The 19,509-nt window shown below is 49.3% G+C and overlaps 3 protein-coding genes across 3 annotated transcripts; 2 read left to right on the top strand and 1 right to left on the bottom strand.

The window, feature by feature from the left end:
• The first annotated feature begins 4,206 nt into the window (after positions 1 to 4,206).
• On the top strand, positions 4,207 to 13,955 carry LOC125508172 (uncharacterized). Its single transcript, XM_048672779.2, has 5 exons — positions 4,207 to 4,404; positions 5,329 to 5,796; positions 5,884 to 6,405; positions 6,883 to 8,472; positions 13,335 to 13,955. The coding sequence occupies exons 1-5, from the start codon at positions 4,207 to 4,209 to the stop codon at positions 13,806 to 13,808; spliced, it is 3,252 nt and encodes a 1,083-aa protein (XP_048528736.2). The 3' UTR covers positions 13,809 to 13,955.
• LOC147970596 (uncharacterized) lies at positions 9,307 to 10,459 on the top strand (the record flags this gene model as incomplete). The annotated part of the gene is made up of 2 exons (XM_087522400.1): positions 9,307 to 9,980; positions 10,213 to 10,459. Coding segments are annotated over 2 exons (921 nt in total), but the record flags the coding sequence as incomplete, so codon positions are not given.
• Positions 13,956 to 15,952: 1,997 nt separating the features above from the next.
• LOC125532302 (Pentatricopeptide repeat (PPR) superfamily protein) lies at positions 15,953 to 19,046 on the bottom strand. Its single transcript, XM_048696423.1, has one exon. It carries the CDS (start codon positions 18,796 to 18,798, stop codon positions 16,039 to 16,041), a length of 2,760 nt encoding a protein of 919 aa, XP_048552380.1. The 5' UTR covers positions 18,799 to 19,046; the 3' UTR covers positions 15,953 to 16,038.
• Between the last annotated feature and the right edge of the window lie 463 nt (positions 19,047 to 19,509).

The following is a 19,509-nucleotide window of genomic DNA, read 5'->3' as shown; positions in this document are numbered from 1 at the left end:
AAGAACTCATCAAGAGCACTCTTATTGTGATCTTTTGGTTCAAAAGAACTTCTGCCATAAGAAGTCCATGGTACTTGGAAGAAGAAAATACCACGGACTTCGAGGACTATCGCAAAGGTTACTAATATTCTAAAGGAACTAGCAAACACTATCAACGGAAGGTAAGTGGAGTGAATCTTGGGTCAGGAACCCAAGAGTAGAATACCTACTACTAAATGGCATCACGGGATGCTTTCGAGAACAATAGCCAGAATCATCACACTAGAAATACAAAACATGGCTAGGTTACTAGATTATCCCCTAGGACACCTAGGGTCATAATAATAATTCCAACATATATGTCGAGGCAATAGAATACCTCAACTCAGCAATTAGTGTGGTTAAACTGGCCCAAAGAAACATCGGGAACGGAAAGAAGGGATTTGCAAATGCATCAGACTATTTTAAAAACCTGGGATGACTCGGACAGCATAACGGCTGTAAATGCTCGAAAAGATTTGAGACATCCTGCAAAATGGTGGCATAACCACTCAACATCACAATATCAAGGTTCTGAGGCTAGCTATGAACATATGGAAGTAGTAGGAACTGAACTGAGGCTTGAACTCAACAATCCTAGGCAACTACGGTTTAGTAACACGTCATCCTGAGAGATAGAAGAGAAGCCTAGCTCTTAATCCCCGTAGAAGAGAAGAGGTTGACTCAGATCAGAAGGCCATGAGGTAAAGGAGTAAAAAGAGCCTTACATTCCCATCCACAATCAATTCCCTTATATAACTAAAGCATTTCTAGACACGACTTCGACCAGCTTGGCTTGGTAATCCTACAGGCAGTCAGGCTCTGATACCAAGGCTGTCAGGACCCCGATTCCAAGTCACATCGATCTAGCCGGTAACACCTCATATCACTTTGCGGCCTCACGCACGGTATTCCCACGGGTGTCGCCTTACCATGGCCCGGGACCGTTTGCACCTTTTTGGCTCACGTATATGATAGTGTCGCTAGCATCCATATGACAGAGAACCCGGGCCGACATGACTAGTCGTGAACCCAAAGTGGCACTAACTTACGGGGACAGGCATACATGAATCAATATCGAGCATGTCGGTCAGCAGCGTGTGAATCCGGGCTGTAGCACTGGGCTAACAGGACTCCGGTGAATCGGGCTGTAGCAGGCTAGGCAGGACTCCGGATGTCACCGCGTGACATTTCCCCGAAGGGACAGACACAGGAACGAAGTGAATCACATGCCGGCCAGTCAAGTGCTCCGGAGCAGTAGTGCTGGGCTAGCAGGACTCCGGTGAACCGGGCTGTAGCATACTACTATGGCTCATGGGAGCACAAGACTACATTTCCCCATAAGAGAGGCTACCAAGGATAAACAACTAGGTTGTCGGATCCCACTCATACCAAACATTTCAGTCATACACACAATATGCTCGATATGTGTAAATACAACATGGCATCACAACATAACTCTATGACTCAAGTATTTATTAGGCTCCGAGGAGCGAGATATTACAAGCATGGGTCTCATGGCCCAACATACAGAGCATACAAGCAACAAGCACATGCGGAAGCTTAACATGTCTGAGTACAGACATCTACAAATGAAAAAGGCTGAGAAGCCTGACTATCTACAAGACCCTCCCAAGGATACAGGATCGTAGCTGAGGTAACAAGCTAAACGTCGAAGTCCACGCGGAACTACTAGCGAGACTGAAGTCTCTCTGTAAAACATAAATTAAGCAAACGTGAGTACAATTGTACCCAGCAAGACTTACATCAGAACTAACTACATATGCATTGGTATCAACAAAGAGGTGGTGGAGTTTGACTGCAGCAAGCCAGCTTTGACTCGGTGGCTATCCTGAACTACGACTGCAAGTAACTCTTTTGAGGTGGCGCACACGAGTCCACAAATTCACCATACCAATACACCACTATGGATCCGCTCCCATCTCCCTACGAGAACACCATCCATAGCACTCACGCTTATCTTGCGCATTTTAGAGTATCCACTTTCACTTGTCTATGAACTATGCAAGGGGTCCAAGTTTCCATATTCGAGGAATCCGGCTATTCGAATAGATAATGATAACCCTGCATGGGTGTACTTCTTCACACATGCTCTCGCCACTTATCGCCGTGTACACGTCATGTACCTCGGCAACCTTCAAGCAGAGCCGGGCGAGGGAGTCGGCCACGACCTGACTAACCAACAAGTCTCTAGTCCAGGTTTATCGCCTATTCGGGTTCCATCCGCAAGGAGATCCGTCCGGGGTGTCGCTCACGGCCCCAAACGATGTGTACAGGGTTCCCAAGCCCACCATCCGGGTGCCACTTGGTACACCGGGCCACTGTGCCTAGTCTGTCCCAAGCCCACCTGTACCGGGTGCCACTTGGTAGACTACTAACACTACCTACAAACACCAGAAACTAGTTGCAACTCCTGGACAGAGATCAAGTTGATTAATAAGTCGAAAGGGGTCGAGTTACCGGAACCCAATGTGTGGTAGTAACTGTTCATGGATCACAAACACAGAACTCAGTTCCTGAGGACGGCTGCAATGAGACAACCCACCATGTACTCCTACATGGCCTCACACCGCTACCTTTACCAAATCATGTTCACACACTTAGCTCACACACAGTAGGACATGTTCATCACTATTCCAATTCATTCCCGATGAATCAGACCTGACTCAACTCTAAGCAATAGCAGGCATGACAAACAAGCATGAATGAGTAGGCACACCAGGGCTCAAACAACTCCTACTCATGCTAGTGGGTTTCATCTATTTACTGTGGCAATGACAGGTCATGCAAAGGAAAGGGGTTCAACTATCACAGCATATAACAGTTGAATCGTTGTTGTCCAAATGCAGTAAAAGAGAGCAGGAGCGAGAGAGTGGGATTGTATCGGAATGAACAAAGGGGTTTTGCTTGCCTGGCACTTCCGAAGATAATATAGTTCTTCATCGGTGTCATCGATCAATCGTCGGAACCACGCCTATCAAGGGGGGGGGACAATCACCGGCAAACACAGAAAGAATACAATCAATGCAATGCAACAATATGATGCATGATCATGACATGGCAATATGATGTGAGTTGAGCTAATGTAGGTAGCAACGGTTTAAATGAAGTTGGTTTGAACCCAATGTTCAAATTCAAACTCCATGTAAGACATTTCAAATGCCATTAATTCAAATTGTCTTATACAGCAACTTTAAGTTGTTCAAACATGCATGAAAATAGTACAGATGGATAGATTAGATTTTTCTGATCATTTTTCATATATAATTTATCTTATTTGGAGTTATGGCTGAATTTCTATGATTTTTCAAAGTTTCGGATATTTTTTGAATTAAACAAATCATTTCTGATTTATTTAAAATCCAGAAAAGCATTTATGACCTCATCACTGCGTCACTATGACATCATCCAGTCAACAGGACGGGTCCAGGTCAAACCTGACCAGTGGGACCCACTGGTCAGTGACCCTGAGACACTTAGTGTCACAGACAGGTGGGTCTGGTCAACGGTGACGTGGCCAGGTCAAACTGACCTGTGGGGCCCGTGGGGTTAGTTTAGTCTAAACAGGAGCTAAGCAGTGTTAATTAGGCCGTGGGGCCTAGTAGTCAGTGGCTCTGGGGAGGGTTAGCTGGCGGTGATTAGCGCTAATCATGCGGCCACGTCGGCTCGCCAGAGTTCAACCGGCGGCGACCACAGAACACGGCGGGGCGCGTCGGATTTGCGCTAGAGGCGCCGGGTTAGCGCGCTGAGGGCACCAGGGCATAGCCCTTGCTCGCCCGCATCAAGAGGAGGCGGAGGTGGGCGCGGGGGTCGCCGGAATCAACGCCGGCGACGAGGTTTGCGGCGGCCGTGGTTCGGTCAAGCTGGAAATCAGCGTTGTGGTGCACGGCGGGGCGAGCAGTGGGGTGCTTCGTGCTCCTGCAGACATGCTGAGCACGGTGACGCTCTCAGGCTCGAGCTGTAGTGGTTGCAACGACGACGGTGACATGGCCGGCGGCAGGGGAAGCTCGGCCACGGTGGTTACGGACGCTAAGGTCGCAACAACGAAGATAACGAGGGGGAAAAGACGGCGAGCTCACAGCGGTCATGTAGACAAGCTCGGCGGGCTCGGGGACGCTCTGGGCGAGGCGAATCGAGCAACGGCGTTCGTCGGAGCAGACGAGGAAGATGGCGGTGGTGACGACGCTGCAGGGCATCCGCGGCGCGTTCGTCGGCTTGGAGCTTCACAGCATCGAGGCGGAGCTAGAGGTCACAGCCACGGGGCAAGGGAACGGCGGTGGCCGCGGTGGTGCTCGTCGGTGGTCTCTGGCGTGTCCGGGGAGGAGCGTGGGAGAGAGACGGAGGAGGAAGAGAGGCACGGGGAAAGTGAGGGGGGTCGAGGGGGTCGTGTGTCGTTCGTAGCCAGGTCCAGGCGGACAGCCGCAAGCAGGAGGTGGCGAGCTACGGCGCGCGCGGACATGCCTCTGCCAGTAGGCAGAGGTTGAAGACGGCTCTGCCCCTGGTGGGCTGGCCAGTGCAGCTGGGCCGACTACAGGTAAGGCCAGGTAGGTTTTCTCCTTCTCTGTTTTCTTCCTATTTTGGTTTCTGTTTTCTATTTTTGCAATTTGTTTTTGATTTGGTAAAAACATCAAATCATTTCTATAGATCCTGAAATTAATTATGGGCAATAACTGAATTAACTCAGAGGCCCTTAGCTATTTCCAGAATTGTTGGAGCATTTAATAATATTAATAGCAATTAAATGCCCCAATTCAAATATTTTATGACTTAAATTCAATGCCCAACTTGTTCCTTAAAAATGCTCATTATTTTTGGTATGGATCAAAACCATTGTCAAAAATAACAAACATCAAATAAGAGCATTTTGGGTTCTTGAATGAAATTTATTTAAGCTGGACCTATTTGGATTTCAAAGTGCTAGGGCTTTATCACCCCCAATTTAACTTTTAAATAAAATTTAAACATGATGCACACACACAAGCTAGCCTAGTGCAAAACCAGAAGCTAGGGATGTGACAGGTTGTTTGATTGTAATCACTCTACTGTATAGCTTTGGGGCTCGTCATTCTCAAAAAAAAATTAGAGATAAGGATCGCTTACTTAGGGGTCAAGTAAGCCTTACTTAGGAGTCAAGTAAACCTCTCTATATAAAGAGAAGAGATGTATCAATCTAATCAAGTAAGAATTAAGAAGGAAATCCCTTCCATCTTGCCCGGCCGTGGGCAAAAGGTCCCCGGCCGGCCCTCTCGCACCCTCCTAGCAACACCATAACAATTTGGTATCAGTTAGCTTCGGTTCGATCATGTCTTCACCGCGGCCCAACCCGTCTCTTCCGCTGCCGAGATCCTCCGTTGCGCCCGCCCCCACCGTCCTCACCCCGGAGGAGGTGTCCGGGGCGCTGCGGGACCTAACCCAGGCGGTCCAGGAGATCCGCCTGTTCTTGGCCGGGTCCTACGGGCCGCACCCGGCTGCGCCGCCGTGGCTGCCGTGGCAGCCGCTGCACCAGGCGGCCTCCGCCGCGCTCGCTGGGCCGCTGTAGCTGCCATCCATCGCCGCGCCCTGGCTGCAGTGGCAGCCGCCGCGTCCGGCGCTCCGCCACAGCAGCCGCTGTCGCTGCCCCAGGGCGTCACCGCCGCGTTCGTCGGGCCACTGCAGCTGCCATCCACCGCCACCACCGCCCCGCCCTGGCTACCGTGGCAGCCGCCGCTCCTGGCGGCCTCCGCCACGCCCGGTGCTCCGCTGCAGCAGCCACCGCCGGTCGGCTCCGGCCCCGCATCGACCGCGTCAGCGGGAGTCCCGATCCACCAGATCAAGTTTCCGCCGTAGCCATTACCGCTTCCCCAGGGCGTCCCCATCCAGCAGATCAAGTTCCCGCCGTCGCCGTCACCGCTTCTGGCTTGGATCACTACCCGCCACGTGTCGGCGGCAGTGAGGCTGCAGGCTGCTGCGCGCGGCCTCCTAGCACGTCGGCGTGTGCGGGAGATCCATGGTCTGCAGCTGCCGCTCCTCCCAGCTGCCCTTCGCTGCGCAAAGGACCTCGATCTCGTCCGCTACGTCGGGGATCTTGGGCATTCTGTTTTCCCCGCGGGCAGCGACATCAAAGTCTGTGACATCGGCGGTTGGGGGGCGCACCCCTCCTCATCATTCTCCATCGCAAGCCCTCCACTCTTCTCTGTGCGGTGCAGACCAACAGCCGCCCGGCGGGGAGAAGGCAGGGTGTCACCGACAGGAGCGCACCGCGTAGCACCACTGCATTCCGCCGGCCGCCGCGAGGGCGCCTCTGCTGGTCGCTCTTGCGGCCACTTCCAGGTGGCCATACACATGCACTCCTTTTGTCTAGGTGGTGTCCATGGGATCCAGGTGGCTGTACACGTGCACGTCCGACGTGCGGATGGTGTCCACTTTTTGTTAAGGGGTCCAAAATAAAGCGTCTTAGTCCATTTCAGGTTGAGAGTAATAAAACAAGCCGAGATGTAAAAGGCTTGTTTTTAAGTGTTAGGTTTGTGTTGCGTCGAGTCATGGTTATAAGTTGGTTAGGCTGCAGCTCGAGGACAAGCTGCATATCCAGGTGGGGTGTAGCGTTAGAGTACGTAATGGACCTGGGCTGGCAGTATAGCCCGTTAGTCTTAAGGTTAATTAGAGATAAGGGTCGCTTGCTTAGGGGTCAAGTAAGCCTTGCTTAGGGGTCAAGTAAACCTCTCTATATAAAGAAAGAAGATGTATCAATCTAATCAAGCAAGAATTAAGAAGGAAATCCCTTCCATCTTGCCTGGCCGTGGGCAAAAGGTCCCCGGCCAGCCCTCTCGCCCCCTCCTTCTAGCAGCGCCATAACACGTGGTCTAACTGGGAACTCTGACCTGCAGGGTCTTCGATGTATCTCTGAACAAGAAGTTAAAGTATATCAGGAGATCGTACTTCGGCTTCCTGCGTGTTATATATGCCACGGTGATCGACAGGCGATGGCACATCAGGAAAAGGAGAAATGCCGATAACAAGGATCCCTCCATGGCACGCCTATTGGTAGCGATTACCATATTGTTCATTCAGCAGCTGGTGTTCGCAGTTATACTGTGCCCTTTAGCAGCGCTTTACTTGTGTGGGTTGGTGATCACCGGCGGGATATCTCTGTGGCGCCTGATACGGCGCGATTACGGCGAGGTGGATGGACGTGCAAACCTGCAGCCTGCTCTGAATGTCTTTTACTCACTGGCTCTGTTCCAGGGTGTGCTCTTCTGCTACAGGTTCTTCTCATATTCTGCAGGAGATGGGCTAGTCAGTAAAGTGGTCGAAGAATACAAGCTGGACAAAGAAGGATCCGTTCGGAAATCGGTGAAGGAGTACCTGTGTCAGACCAGAAATGGGTGCGCCAAGGACCCATCATTTGTAAAGGAAAGGAACCTGGTCACGTACGCTGTGGATTTGATGAAGTCTGAATCATCTGGCAGCTACCTCTCCGGGGTAAGGATTTTGGACGCACTCTTGGCACAGTCAGCTCTCAAGGAGCAGCACTCGATGATTGCACAGCTCATTGGGTCGGCATCCTGCAGCCAGATAGTTGAGAAACTGCTGCAGGCGCTCGATTCAAGAAGCCGACAAGACAAGGAGATCATGGAGCTCGCTGCCAGGATAGCGGTGAAGCTTGCTGGAGAGATCCATTTGAAGCGGTTTCCACAAGGCATACTGTGTATATCTTCACTGCTCGAAACCTCTCAGCGACAGCCTGACGATGACAGTGCCCCTTCCGGTGAATTCAAGTCGCTCATGAAGCAAGGCCTTGTTATCCTTGACAGCCTCGCTGCTGACAAACATAACTGCTGTCTCATATGCGAAGACCAGAGCCTTCTCTTCAAGGTCATGGCCCCCATAAGCTCTGATATGCTCCACCTCATTGATCATGACGAATGGTTTGGTGTAGCTGCAGCATCACTGCAAGTCATGTGCCGCATCGTGACTTCTCCCGGAAGCACCGGCGAGAATCTCCGTAACCAAATCCACGGAAACACGGAAGTGATCAGTAGCATGGAGCGGATTCTGCACTGTAAAATCTGTCGTAAACACAAGTTATACATACTAGTCATCAAAATTCTCACAAAACTACCCATGGATGCAGCTCCAGGAGTGGGCACCAAAAGCCGAGGAAAATTCATCGAGACAATGGCTCGCATCTTCACTTCTGATTCTGAAACCCAAGATAGCTCCATCAGAAAATTGGCAGGGGAAGCACTGGTGATGCTAAGCGAAAAATATGCTACCATCTTCTTGAAGGAAAATGGTGGTGTTGTCGATGATCTAAGTAGGATGCTCTTTAAGGCTGACCACAACACATACAGAATAACTGCAGCTGAAACCCTGAAACATCTTTGTATGCATTACAAAGAGAATGAAGATTGTTTCAAGGAACTCATGAAAGCCATGAAAGATGTCACGCCAAAGGTGAACTTTATTTTGTTTTCTTGTTCTCTCACTTGAATTATTACCGTTTCTTCTCATCTAAATAGCTTTGTACCTGTTAGAGTTATATTTATGTTGGCTTTTGGCCTTTTGCATTCTGGCCTTTGGCCTCCCCTGTACATGTATATATGATGGCGTTTTGCCTCCTGATAATGATAAGTTGCTATTCCTAACATGGTATTAGAGCTTAGGTTCTTTTTTCTCGCACGCGCAACTCGTGCTACCATCTAATCCCACGCCGCGCCGCTGTTTTTCCGGCCAGCGCTGCTGCCTTCTCCCCGTTGTTCAGGCTGCTTTTAGTCCGCTGCCGATCGGGACTTGGCTGGCGCTCGATCTGCAAGGCTTGATCCACTCCGTCTCCAACTATTGCATATCCAAAGGACTAGGCTCCTCACGATCGGGCCGCTCTGGCTGATCCGGATCGAAACAACTGCTCCAGCAGCCGGCTTGCTCCACTTCGTCTCTGATCTCGCCGCCCGCTCTTTCGTTTGGTGTGCCGCCACCGCGGCCCGCCCGTCTGGTGCGCCGTCGCCGCCGCCCGCCCTCCTGGTGCGGCGCCGCCGCCCGCCCGGCCTGGCCGACGCCGTCCATCCTTCTTCTTGCCCCGCGCGCGATCTGGTCGAGCGCCAGCCGCCATTGCCGCCTGCTGCTCTCCCGAGCCGGTTACCCATCTCACACTCGTGTGCGTTGACTGCAGGGTCGTGAATCGATCCACCTGCCTGTGTGCGTGCTCCCTGCTTCCGTTCTGCTTTGGGCTGCTGGTGGGCTTCGTTCGGCTCCCTGGCTTGACGCCCTGAAGTTCTGTCGTTGTGAAAAAAAAAGAAAAAAAAGAAAAAGAGAGATACAATGCTTTCGTCGGGTACGCCTCCCCCTCGCTGCCCGGTGTTTATTGACGGTGTTCCTTATATTGATCCCATCTCGCACATGCGCTTTTCCTCGGTGCTTGGTGCTTGCCCGCTTGGAGGTGGTGTTTGTCGCTCTACATCAGCACCTTTTGCGACATCCACTTGTGCTGCTGGCCGCTCTACATCGGCTCCTTCGGCAGCTGCACCGCCTCCTCTGGCCGCTTCTCTGCATGGTGATGGTCGTTCTTCATCGACTCTTTCCATGACTTCCGCACCTGGTGATTGTCGCCCCACGTCGACTCCTCCCGCGGCTTTCGTGCGCGGCGGTGATCGCTCTGTGTCGACTCCCCCGGTGGTTTCCACATGCGGCTCTGGGTCGACTCGCTACTCTCGGTCGACTTTACATGCGGCTTTCATGGGGGGTGGCGACTGCTCATCGTCGACAAGTGTTTCTACCTCAACCTCTGCCCTGTCGCTGTCTGCACGTGAGATTGCACAACTACGTTGCCTGCTTGATGCTTGGGATTCTTCACCAACAGTTTCTGCAGATTCTGTGACTGACTCTTCTGGCAATGAGAAACCACCTTCTACCCATTCAGGTACATCCCCATGGATTCTTGATACTGGAGCGTCTTTTCATATGACGTATGATTCTTCCACTTTGACCTCTGTTCGACCTGTCGAGTCTCCTGTTCGCGTTCTTACGGCTGATGGCACTCCCCTCCCTGTAGCAAGTCGAGGCACTCTTAGCACTTCTTCATTTCATGTTCCCTCTGTAGCTCATGTTCCTCGACTTACCATGCAGCTCATATCTGGTGGTCAGATTGTAGATTCTAGTTGTAGGGTCATTCTCGACTTTGATTCGTGTTCTGTTCAGGATCGTCACACGGGCGCTCTGCTTGGTGCTGGCCCTCGACGCTCTGATGGTCTCTGGGAGCTTGACTGGCTTCGTCTTCCCTCCGCTGCCACCGCCGCTAGTCTCACAGCCCCTGTTACTGCATCTACCAGCTCTTTTCAACAGTGGCATCATCGTCTTGGCCATTTATGTGGTTCTCGTCTCTCCTCTTTGGTTCATCGCGGTGTTCTGGGGTCTGTCTCCGGTAATGCTTCGTTGGATTGTCTAGGTTGTAGGCTTGGCAAGCAGATTCAGCTACCTTATCCTCATAGTGAGTCAGTGTCCGAGCGCCCTTTTGATCTTGTTCACTCTGATGTTTGGGGTCCGGCTCCCTTCACTTCTAAAGGGGGTCATCGTTACTATATTATCTTTATAGATGATTTTTCTCGGTACACATGGATCTATTTCATGTCTTCCCGTAGTGAGGTCTTATCTATATACAAAAAATTTGCTGCCATGGTTCATACCCAGTTTTCTACTCCTATTCGCGTTTTCCGTGCAGATTCAGCTGGTGAGTATATCTCCCATGCTCTGCGAGGATTCCTTGCTGAGCAGGGTACTCTTGCTCAGTTCTCTTGTCCTGGTGCTCATGCTCAGAATGGTGTGGCTGAGCGCAAGCATCGTCACCTTCTTGAGACGGCACGTGCGATGATGATCGCTGCCTCTCTTCCGCCTCACTTCTGGGCTGAGGCTGTTACCACTTCCACCTATCTCATCAACATTCAGCCATCTGCTGCTCTACAGGGTGGTATTCCTCTTGAGCGTCTTTCTGGTCGTTCTCCTGATTATTCGGCGCTTCGCTTGTTTGGTTGTGTTTGCTATGTTTTGCTTGCCCCTCGTGAACGCACCAAACTGACCGCTCAATCTGTTGAGTGTGTCTTTCTCGGATACAGTGATGAGCATAAGGGCTATCGGTGTTGGGATCCTGCCAGTCGCCGGATGCGTATTTCCCGGGATGTCACCTTTGATGAGTCTCGTCCCTACTACCCTTGGCCATCCTCCTCGGCCTTTTCCACGGAGGACATCTCTTTTCTTACCTTTCCGGATACACCTCCCTTTGTTTCCAGTATTCCTACTCCTCATCCCACTATTGCAGATTCGACACCGTCCTCTCCTATGGTTTCTTCTCCTCCCTCATCGCATGAATCACCACCTTCATCACCGATACCTTCCTCTTCTCCACCTTCATCACCGATACATTCCCCGTCTCCACCTCCAGTGATTCCACCTCTCCCATCCTTTCCTTTCCATTATACTCGTCGTCAACGTGTTATGGATGAGTCTACTGATGTGCCCTCTACTTCTGATGTGTCGTCTTCCTCCTCTCAGCCGACTTATGGTCTTCGTTCTCGGCCTTGTCCACCTCCTGATCGATATTCTCCTTCTCGCTATGGTCTTTCGACCGTTGTAGAGCCGGCTTCTTATCGAGATGCTATTGTTCATCCTGAATGGCAGTTTGCCATGGCAGAGGAGATTGCTGCTCTTGAACGCACCGGCACATGGGATCTAGTTTCTCTTCCTCCTCGTGTTCGCCCCATCACTTGTAAGTGGGTCTATAAGATTAAGACTCGCTCTGATGGTTCTCTTGAGCGTTATAAAGCTCGTCTTGTGGCTCGTGGCTTTCAGCAGGAGCATGGTCGTGATTACGATGAGACCTTTGCTCCTGTGGCCCATATGACCACTGTTCGCACACTTCTCGCCGTGGCCTCTGTTCGCCACTGGTCCGTGTCTCAGCTTGACGTTAAGAATGCTTTTCTTAATGGTGAGTTGCGTGAGGAAGTTTATATGCAGCCACCACCTGGGTATTCAGTTCCTGATGGCATGGTCTGTCGTCTTCGTCGCTCTCTCTATGGCCTTAAGCAAGCCCCGCGTGCCTGGTTTGAGCGTTTTGCCTCGGTTGTCACTGCAGCTGGTTTTTCACCCAGTGTCCATGATCCAGCACTGTTTGTTCACCTTTCTGCTCATGGTCGCACTCTTCTTCTTCTATATGTTGATGACATGATCATCACCGGCGATGATCTTGAGTACATTACCTTTGTCAAGGCCCGTCTCAGTGAGCAATTTTCTATGTCTGATCTTGGTCCACTTTGTTACTTTCTTGGGATTGAGATTTCCTCCACCTCTGATGGCTTTTTTATTTCCCAAGAAAAGTATATCCAGGATCTTCTTGCTCGTGCGGCTCTTAGTGATGAGCGCACTGTTGAGACTCCTATGGAGCTTAATGTTCACCTTCATGCTACTGATGGTGAGCCCTTGTCCGATCCGACTCGTTATCGTCATCTTGTTGGGAGTCTTGTCTATCTCGCTGTCACTCGTCCGGATATCTCCTATCCTGTCCATATCCTGAGTCAGTTTGTTTCTTCTCCCACTTCGGTTCACTATAGTCACCTTCTTCGTGTTCTACGATATCTTCGTGGCACGATCTCTCACCGTCTCTTCTTTCCTCGTTCCAGCTCGTTACAGCTCCAGGCCTATTCAGATGCTACCTGGGCTAGTGATCCTTCGGATCACCGTTCACTTTCTGCTTACTGTGTCTTTCTTGGTGGTTCTCTCATTGCCTGGAAGACGAAGAAACAGACTGCAGTTTCCCGTTCGAGTGCAGAGGCTGAGTTGCGAGCTATGGCTCTTCTCACAGCAGAGGTGACTTGGTTACGCTGGTTACTCGAGGACTTTGGTGTTACTGTTACTGCACCTACTACACTCTTGTCAGACAGTACAGGTGCTATCAGTATTGCGCGGGACCCAGTGAAGCATGAGCTTACCAAGCATATTGGTGTTGATGCTTTCTTTGTGCGCGCTGGTGTGCAGGACCATGTTATCGCTCTTCAGTATGTGCCTTCCAAGTTACAGCTGGCGGACTTCTTCACGAAGGCCCAGACTAGAGCGCAACATGGATTTTATCTCTCCAAACTCAGTGTTGTGGATCCACCATGAGTTTGCGGGGGGGTGTTAGAGTTATATTTATGTTGGCTTTTGGCCTTTTGCATTCTGGCCTTTGGCCTCCCCTGTACATGTATATATGATGGCGTTTTGCCTCCTGATAATGATAAGTTGCTATTCCTAACAGTACCCTGGTCAAATTAAACATGCTCTTGCCATTGCAGGTTCTCATTCAAATACTTCCTCATGGATCAACAAGGAAGGAAGTACAAGCAAGAAATGAAACAGATAAAGACAAGTATCAGCCACCAGGAGCTGACTTAGAAGATGGCCATGACAGTTGTGTTTCATCACAAGACAATGGTCCGGACGAAATCATTTCCTCTCTTCAGGAAAAGGATGAGGAATCTGTGGACAGGAAATTGCACGCAGCTTTATTATCTCTTTGTGCGGCAATATTTGATAGATTGATCAGTGACAAAGGTCATGATTTAACTCCGCCGGTTAAGGCAATTGTCTCAGAAGATGCCGCATTTAGCTTTGTTGGGAAGCTCAGGGAGATGGTTGAAATAAACCGTGAGCCCACAGCCAATTGCCTGATGATAATGAAGATTATCAGCAAGATGGTAATATCAATGATGCAGCATGGAGGCTGGTACGTCAAAAAAAATCTGGACAGGACAGGTTTGACAGCTTGATACTATCTCTGTCTAATGCTTCAGATAATATGTCAGCACTTGAGGGTTTCATGATTTTTGCTAGTGCTGATCGTCTTGCAATGAAGGAATTTGGCACTCTCGCTTCCCTAGTGAGTAAAGCACGAGAACTTCTGGACAAAAATAAGATGGAACATCAATCGGGAATTATACCAGCACCTTCCGTGTCAATGGAAGTCAGCTCATCGAGTAGTACTATGCACATTTAAACATTTACACACTGCTAGCTACCAGCTACTTGTGTTGTTCGTAGTACCTATTGTGGATTAGTTGATCCTCAAAAAAGGGAGAGATTATATGTATCATTCCCTGCCTGTTGTGGGCAGAATCATATTCGCAATTTGTTTTCTATAAATGTGCATGTGTCGTAGCTGAAGTTGCAAAGTGAAAATGTGGCTTCGATGGAGAGTACTTTCCTGAAGAAATCTGTGGTAGCAGCTAGAAGGTCAAGTGTATAGGCTATGGTTCATCTTCTAGGAGGTACTCGGCTCAAAAGTTGTCTTCACTTGTCATGTTACTGGAGATTTCTTGAGTAAGGAACTCATACAGTTTACAAATGTTTTTGTATGAACATTCGCCTTACTGGCCATTCTATCAGCACGCCATTCTTAATATGTGTTCTTGGTTTACACAATCTTCTTGTGTGTGACCTTGAAATTCTTTCAGAATTTTGTTCAAAATTGCTAATTCCAGATTTAAGCTGCATCTGCCACTCCTATTCATCCATGAGCTCATGGATTCATCCATGATATTCATATTTTAAACAAGATATGCACAACTCACACAGAAAATTGACTTCGTGGTCAAATGGAAAATTAGCTAACTCAAGACTTCTTCAAATGGCGAGCTAAGAACAAAGGCCCCATTGGGAACTCACCTGACTTCCTCAACTCCTACTCCCTCCGTTCCTAAATACTTGTCTTTCTAGGCATTTCAACAAGTGACTACATACGGAGCAAAATGAGTGAATTTACACTCTAAAATATGTCTACATACATCCATATGTAGTAGTCATTTGAAATGTCTAGAAAGACAAATATTTAGGAACGGAGGGAGTAGATGCCAACTTCTCCACATCGATGCCAGTTGCCAGCTTTTCCGGTGGAGGCAGGAGTATCCGGCCAGACGGGCTGGCAGCCCAGCAAGGAGGCCTGAGGTCCAATTCGGCGAGTGTTTGAGGCTTTGGGCCAGTCAGACTCATCGATGCGGCGGGGAACAAACTGGTCTGGCGTATAGTGCGGTGGGGAGGCTCGTCGGAATAGCTCATTCGGCTGCCGATGGCAAACACGAGGAGAAAGATATGAAGCTCGTCATGGTCGGGCGTCCGAGCGGAGTCGATGCGGTGGCGACAGCGTGATGGGGCGGGAGAAACCTGCGGGTATCAGTTGAAAGAATTTTCTCAGCTACGAAGATTATCAAGATAGGGCTGTGCTGGAAGCCTTTCCGTCAGTTGGTCACCTTCTATCGGATGTACATCTCCAGCTGGCTTCCACATACTGCAGGTGCTCTGCAGTCTTTGTGGTTGGGCCGAGTCCCGCAACGGAAACAGCTGCTACTGCGATGGCGGCGCCGTGGTTGTCGTCAGTTATATATGTTGCATTTCAACCGCAGCAGCTAATAGGGGGCGTCATCATGGATAAAGTCATGAATTAGATCAAGCTGGACAAACGAGCGCAGCGACGGGGACATTGATGGACTTGGGGAGGACGAGAACGTGAAGGCAGCGTCGTCGGCTGGTAGCATATGGGCAAGGAGAGGGCCCATCAGTTTTTGACAGAATGTAGATAGTCCATATTGCCCTGGGAAATCAACGGTGAGATGGGACTTGTACTGTTGCTTCACGCACAAACCAAGTGGGGAGTTTAAAGTTCAGGGTTGAAATATGAACTTCTGCAATAGTTGAGGGTTGAAAAGTGGACCTTTAAAAAAAAGGTTATAGATCCCTGAAACGGCATGATGGCCACAAAGGTGAAAATAAAAAGCATGTTATAGACAAGAATACCTGATCCATAATTATATGTATTATTATGTATTTATGTTACCTGTTTTGTGGTATTGATTGTGCTGGCTTCCAAATTTAGATATCTGGATGACAGGCCAACAAAGAGGTGTATCCCACACATGAATAGATTGAAGTAACACCTTGATGATCACAAATGGAAACATAGGGGACTTCAGGAGGAGCACTTCAAGAACTTAACTTCAACACATTTCACCAGAAGCCTCCACATGAACAATTGCCATTGTTAAAATGGTGAAATCTGTACACATCTCGCAATACAATTTCTCTTCCCATGACTTCAGAGGTAAACTTCATCCAAGTGTGGCAATCGTTGCAGACACGGAGATTCTTAATGACTCTAAGGGGCATAGAAGGAGGCAAACTCATCAATCCAAAGGCCACAGCTAACTTCTCGCTATGGACAAAAGCAGTGGGGTCCTTTTGTTCTTTCTCTTTTTCTTGGAAAAGAAAATAGTTCCCTTGTCTGTACCCTATTTTGGCTAACCTGTCATCTACGTCAGCCAAATATTTGTAAATCTGATGAGCCAATGGGTGCAACCGATCACCAACAAAGAAAGCATGAACCACGTTCTTTACTTCAATCCAGCTACGGCCGGGCTCTTTTCTGACTCCTCTGTCTTTCATCATCTTTCTGACGTGATCCCTGTAAGCCCATTTCCCAGTAACAGCATATGCATTTGAAAGGAGGACATATGATGCTGAATCATGAGGTTCTAACTCCAGTAGATACTTGGCTGCAAGCTCCCCAATTTCGATGTTTTTGTGCACTCTACAAGCACCGAGAAGGGTTCTCCAAACCATTGCATTAGCAGATACAGGCATTTCCTCAACAAATTTCCTTGCCCGGTCAAGTTGCCCAGCTCGTCCAAGAATGTCTACAACACAAGCATAATGATCAGGCCTTGGATGGATTCCATGCTCACTAGACATGGATTCAAAGTAACCAAGACCCTCCTCTACCAGACCCACATGACTGCAAGCAGCTAAAACGCCTATGAAGGTCACATCATTTGGTTTTAGACCTTCTTGCTTCATTTGATCAAATAGATCCAAAGCCTCTAGGCCACGTCCATGTTGTGAGCAACTTGTAATAATAGTATTCCATGACACGTCGTTCCTTTCAGACATTTCAAAGAACTGCACCTTGGCATCTTCAATGCTGCCACATTTCCCATACAGTGAAATCAACGCATTGGCAACTTCAGTTTCAGAGGTGTAACCTGTTTTAGTAACTGTAGCATGTATTTGCTTTCCTTGTTTTATATCTGCAAGGTTAGCTGATGCACTAATAGAGGATACAAAGGTGAACACGTTATACTTGACACCTGCTTGATACATCTTAATAAATACCTCAAGGGCCTCTTCATATAGACCACTCTGTGCAAAACCAGATACCAGTCCATTCCATGTTATCTTGTCTTTATGTTCAACTGCCTCAAATAAAGAGAGAGCTTCTTTGCTTCTTCCACATCGTGCATAAAGGTTTACCAGCGCATTCCAAATGGAGACATCTGCTGAATAACCAGACACATAAACCCGAGAATGAATCTGCAGACCCTGACGGATCGCTTTAATTCCAGCACAAGCACTTATAGCACTTGCTAGCCCTATGTTATCAGGCCAAATTCCAAATAGCTGCATATCTTTGAATGTTTCAAGGGCCTCTTTGCAAAAGTCATGTTGCACGTATCCAGCAATCATCGATGTCCAGGAGACCACATCTTTTGCTTCAAGTATTTCAAGAATTCTTCGAGCTTTATCAAGCCACCCGTATTTAGAATACATATCTATCAGTACACCACTGACATACATATCGGACTCAAAGCCAGTCTTTATGCTTAGTGAATGAATCTGCTCTCCAAGGTTAATTTCTCCAGCGTAAGTGCAAGTCCTTAACAAGCATGGGTATGTGAATTGGTTAGGGCGTACCCCTGCAGCTACCATTTGATAAAAGAGGTCAAAAGATTTTGCTAGATCACTAATCTGCCCATATGCAACAAGCATCAAATTCCATAGCACTACATTTGTCCTATCACCCGATTTGAAGATCTCGAGGGCTTCCACAATATCACCACATTTCACATAGAGATCAAGAAGCGAACCTTCAATTATGTAATCCGGAGACATGCCTGCTTTTAGCAGATAAGAATGGAGCTGCTTGCCCTTATTCAGATCCCCAATAGAGGCACAAGCTGCAAGGAGACTAGCAATGGTTACACAATCAGGCGTCCAGCCTGACAAGCGCATCTCCTCAAATATCTCCAAAGCACTCTCACCATTTCCACACTGAGCATGTCGCGAGATCAGTGTATTGAACGTTACTCTATCGCAGTACGGCATCTCAGAAAATACTCTTTCCGCCAGGCTAAAAGATCCGAACCGCAAGTACAGTGCAATAAGCGCATTCCCCACAACAGTTTCAGAGCACAACCCTTGCTTGTAAACTTGGACATGAACGAACCGCCCTTGCTCAAAAAGCGCAGCTTTAGTGCAAGCACTGAGTACACTAGACAGAACGTAAGGCGTGGGAACAACACCGGAGCGATGCATCTGGTGGTATAGCCCAACAGCTTCTTGTCCAAGACCATTCTGTGCATACCCTGACAACATTGCAACCCAAGAAACATTGTCCCTGGAAGATAGCTGCTCAAACACACGCCTCGCGCGCTGCACAAGCCCTTTCTTCGCGTACAAATCAATCAGCAGGTTGCCAGCGATCCGGTCTCCCCCGAGCCCACATGTGATCGCCTTCGCGTGGATCTCCGGAACGAGCGGCCAGCGCTTGCCGCTGCCCCTGCACTCGCGCAAGGCGCACGCGAAATCAACAGAGCCAAGGCCCCTGCACTGCCTGACCTTGGCTGCGAAGAGCGACAGGAGCTTCTCCGGATCTTCGTGCGCGAGGAACCCAGTGAGCGACTTGTTAAGCGAGGCCGCTGCCCGGCGCGTCATTGAGCCGAACACCTTGGGCGCGACGGGGTGAAGGACATTGTCCAAGTAGCTCGCTGGTGATATGTTAGTGAGAGGGAGCACGCGCGAGGCAGGGAGGTTGGAGGTGGTGGAGGAGGTCAGGTCGGCGGCCTGCGCCGGAGCGATGGCTGCTGTGCGGCTTCAGGACGAGCTCGCTGAAGCGCGACTGCGCTAATCTCGTGCCGGTGAGCAAAGTTACCAGGATAGGCGACGTCTCACGATACTGCTTTATTTACAGCATCTCCACAGTTCCTAAATTTAATATTTTTAATCTCATACTCTCTCCATTTTTATATGCAAGACGGATTGCACATATGGAAGTGGGATTAAGTGGGACTAATCAGCCCATCCCACTTAAACTACTTTAGCGTGTTCGCATTGAACACAAAAATTTAATTGGGTTGTCTCATTTAGCCGACCCATTATTACCATTTATACCTTTCTAAACATTAAAAATGTCCACGCCACACGCGAGCCCCCATGGCAAGAGGACGAGCACAATCATGGCATCTAGGTTGGTTGGGGGGAGGGGGGGGGCATCAATCTTGGACATCAGCGTCATCTGCACTTTCTATGCCACCACCGTGAGTGAGGAGCCTACCGAGGAGTTACGAGAAGGGCGCACTCCATTGTCGCCGTCACGCACAGAGCTAGACATCCCACCGGGGGACTTCCTGGCGATGTCACTGAGCA

Source organism: Triticum urartu, chromosome 5A (genome assembly GCF_056163025.1).
Source record: "Triticum urartu cultivar PI428250 chromosome 5A, HENAU_Tu73, whole genome shotgun sequence".
NCBI lineage: Eukaryota > Viridiplantae > Streptophyta > Magnoliopsida > Poales > Poaceae > Triticum > Triticum urartu.
This window is presented reverse-complemented; position numbering and strand designations above follow the sequence as displayed.

Bases quoted from the DNA above. Each gene is read 5' to 3' on its own strand.
- LOC125508172 (XM_048672779.2), top strand. From the start codon at position 4,207: ATGGCGGTGGTGACGACGCTGCAGGGCATCCGCGGCGCGTTCGTCGGC. The intron at 6,406-6,882 runs GTACACGTGCAC...CACGTGGTCTAA, and splicing joins TCCATGGGATCCAGGTGGCT to CTGGGAACTCTGACCTGCAG. The intron at 8,473-13,334 runs GTGAACTTTATT...TTGCCATTGCAG, and splicing joins TGAAAGATGTCACGCCAAAG to GTTCTCATTCAAATACTTCC.
- LOC125532302 (XM_048696423.1), bottom strand. From the start codon at position 18,798: ATGACGCGCCGGGCAGCGGCCTCGCTTAACAAGTCGCTCACTGGGTTC.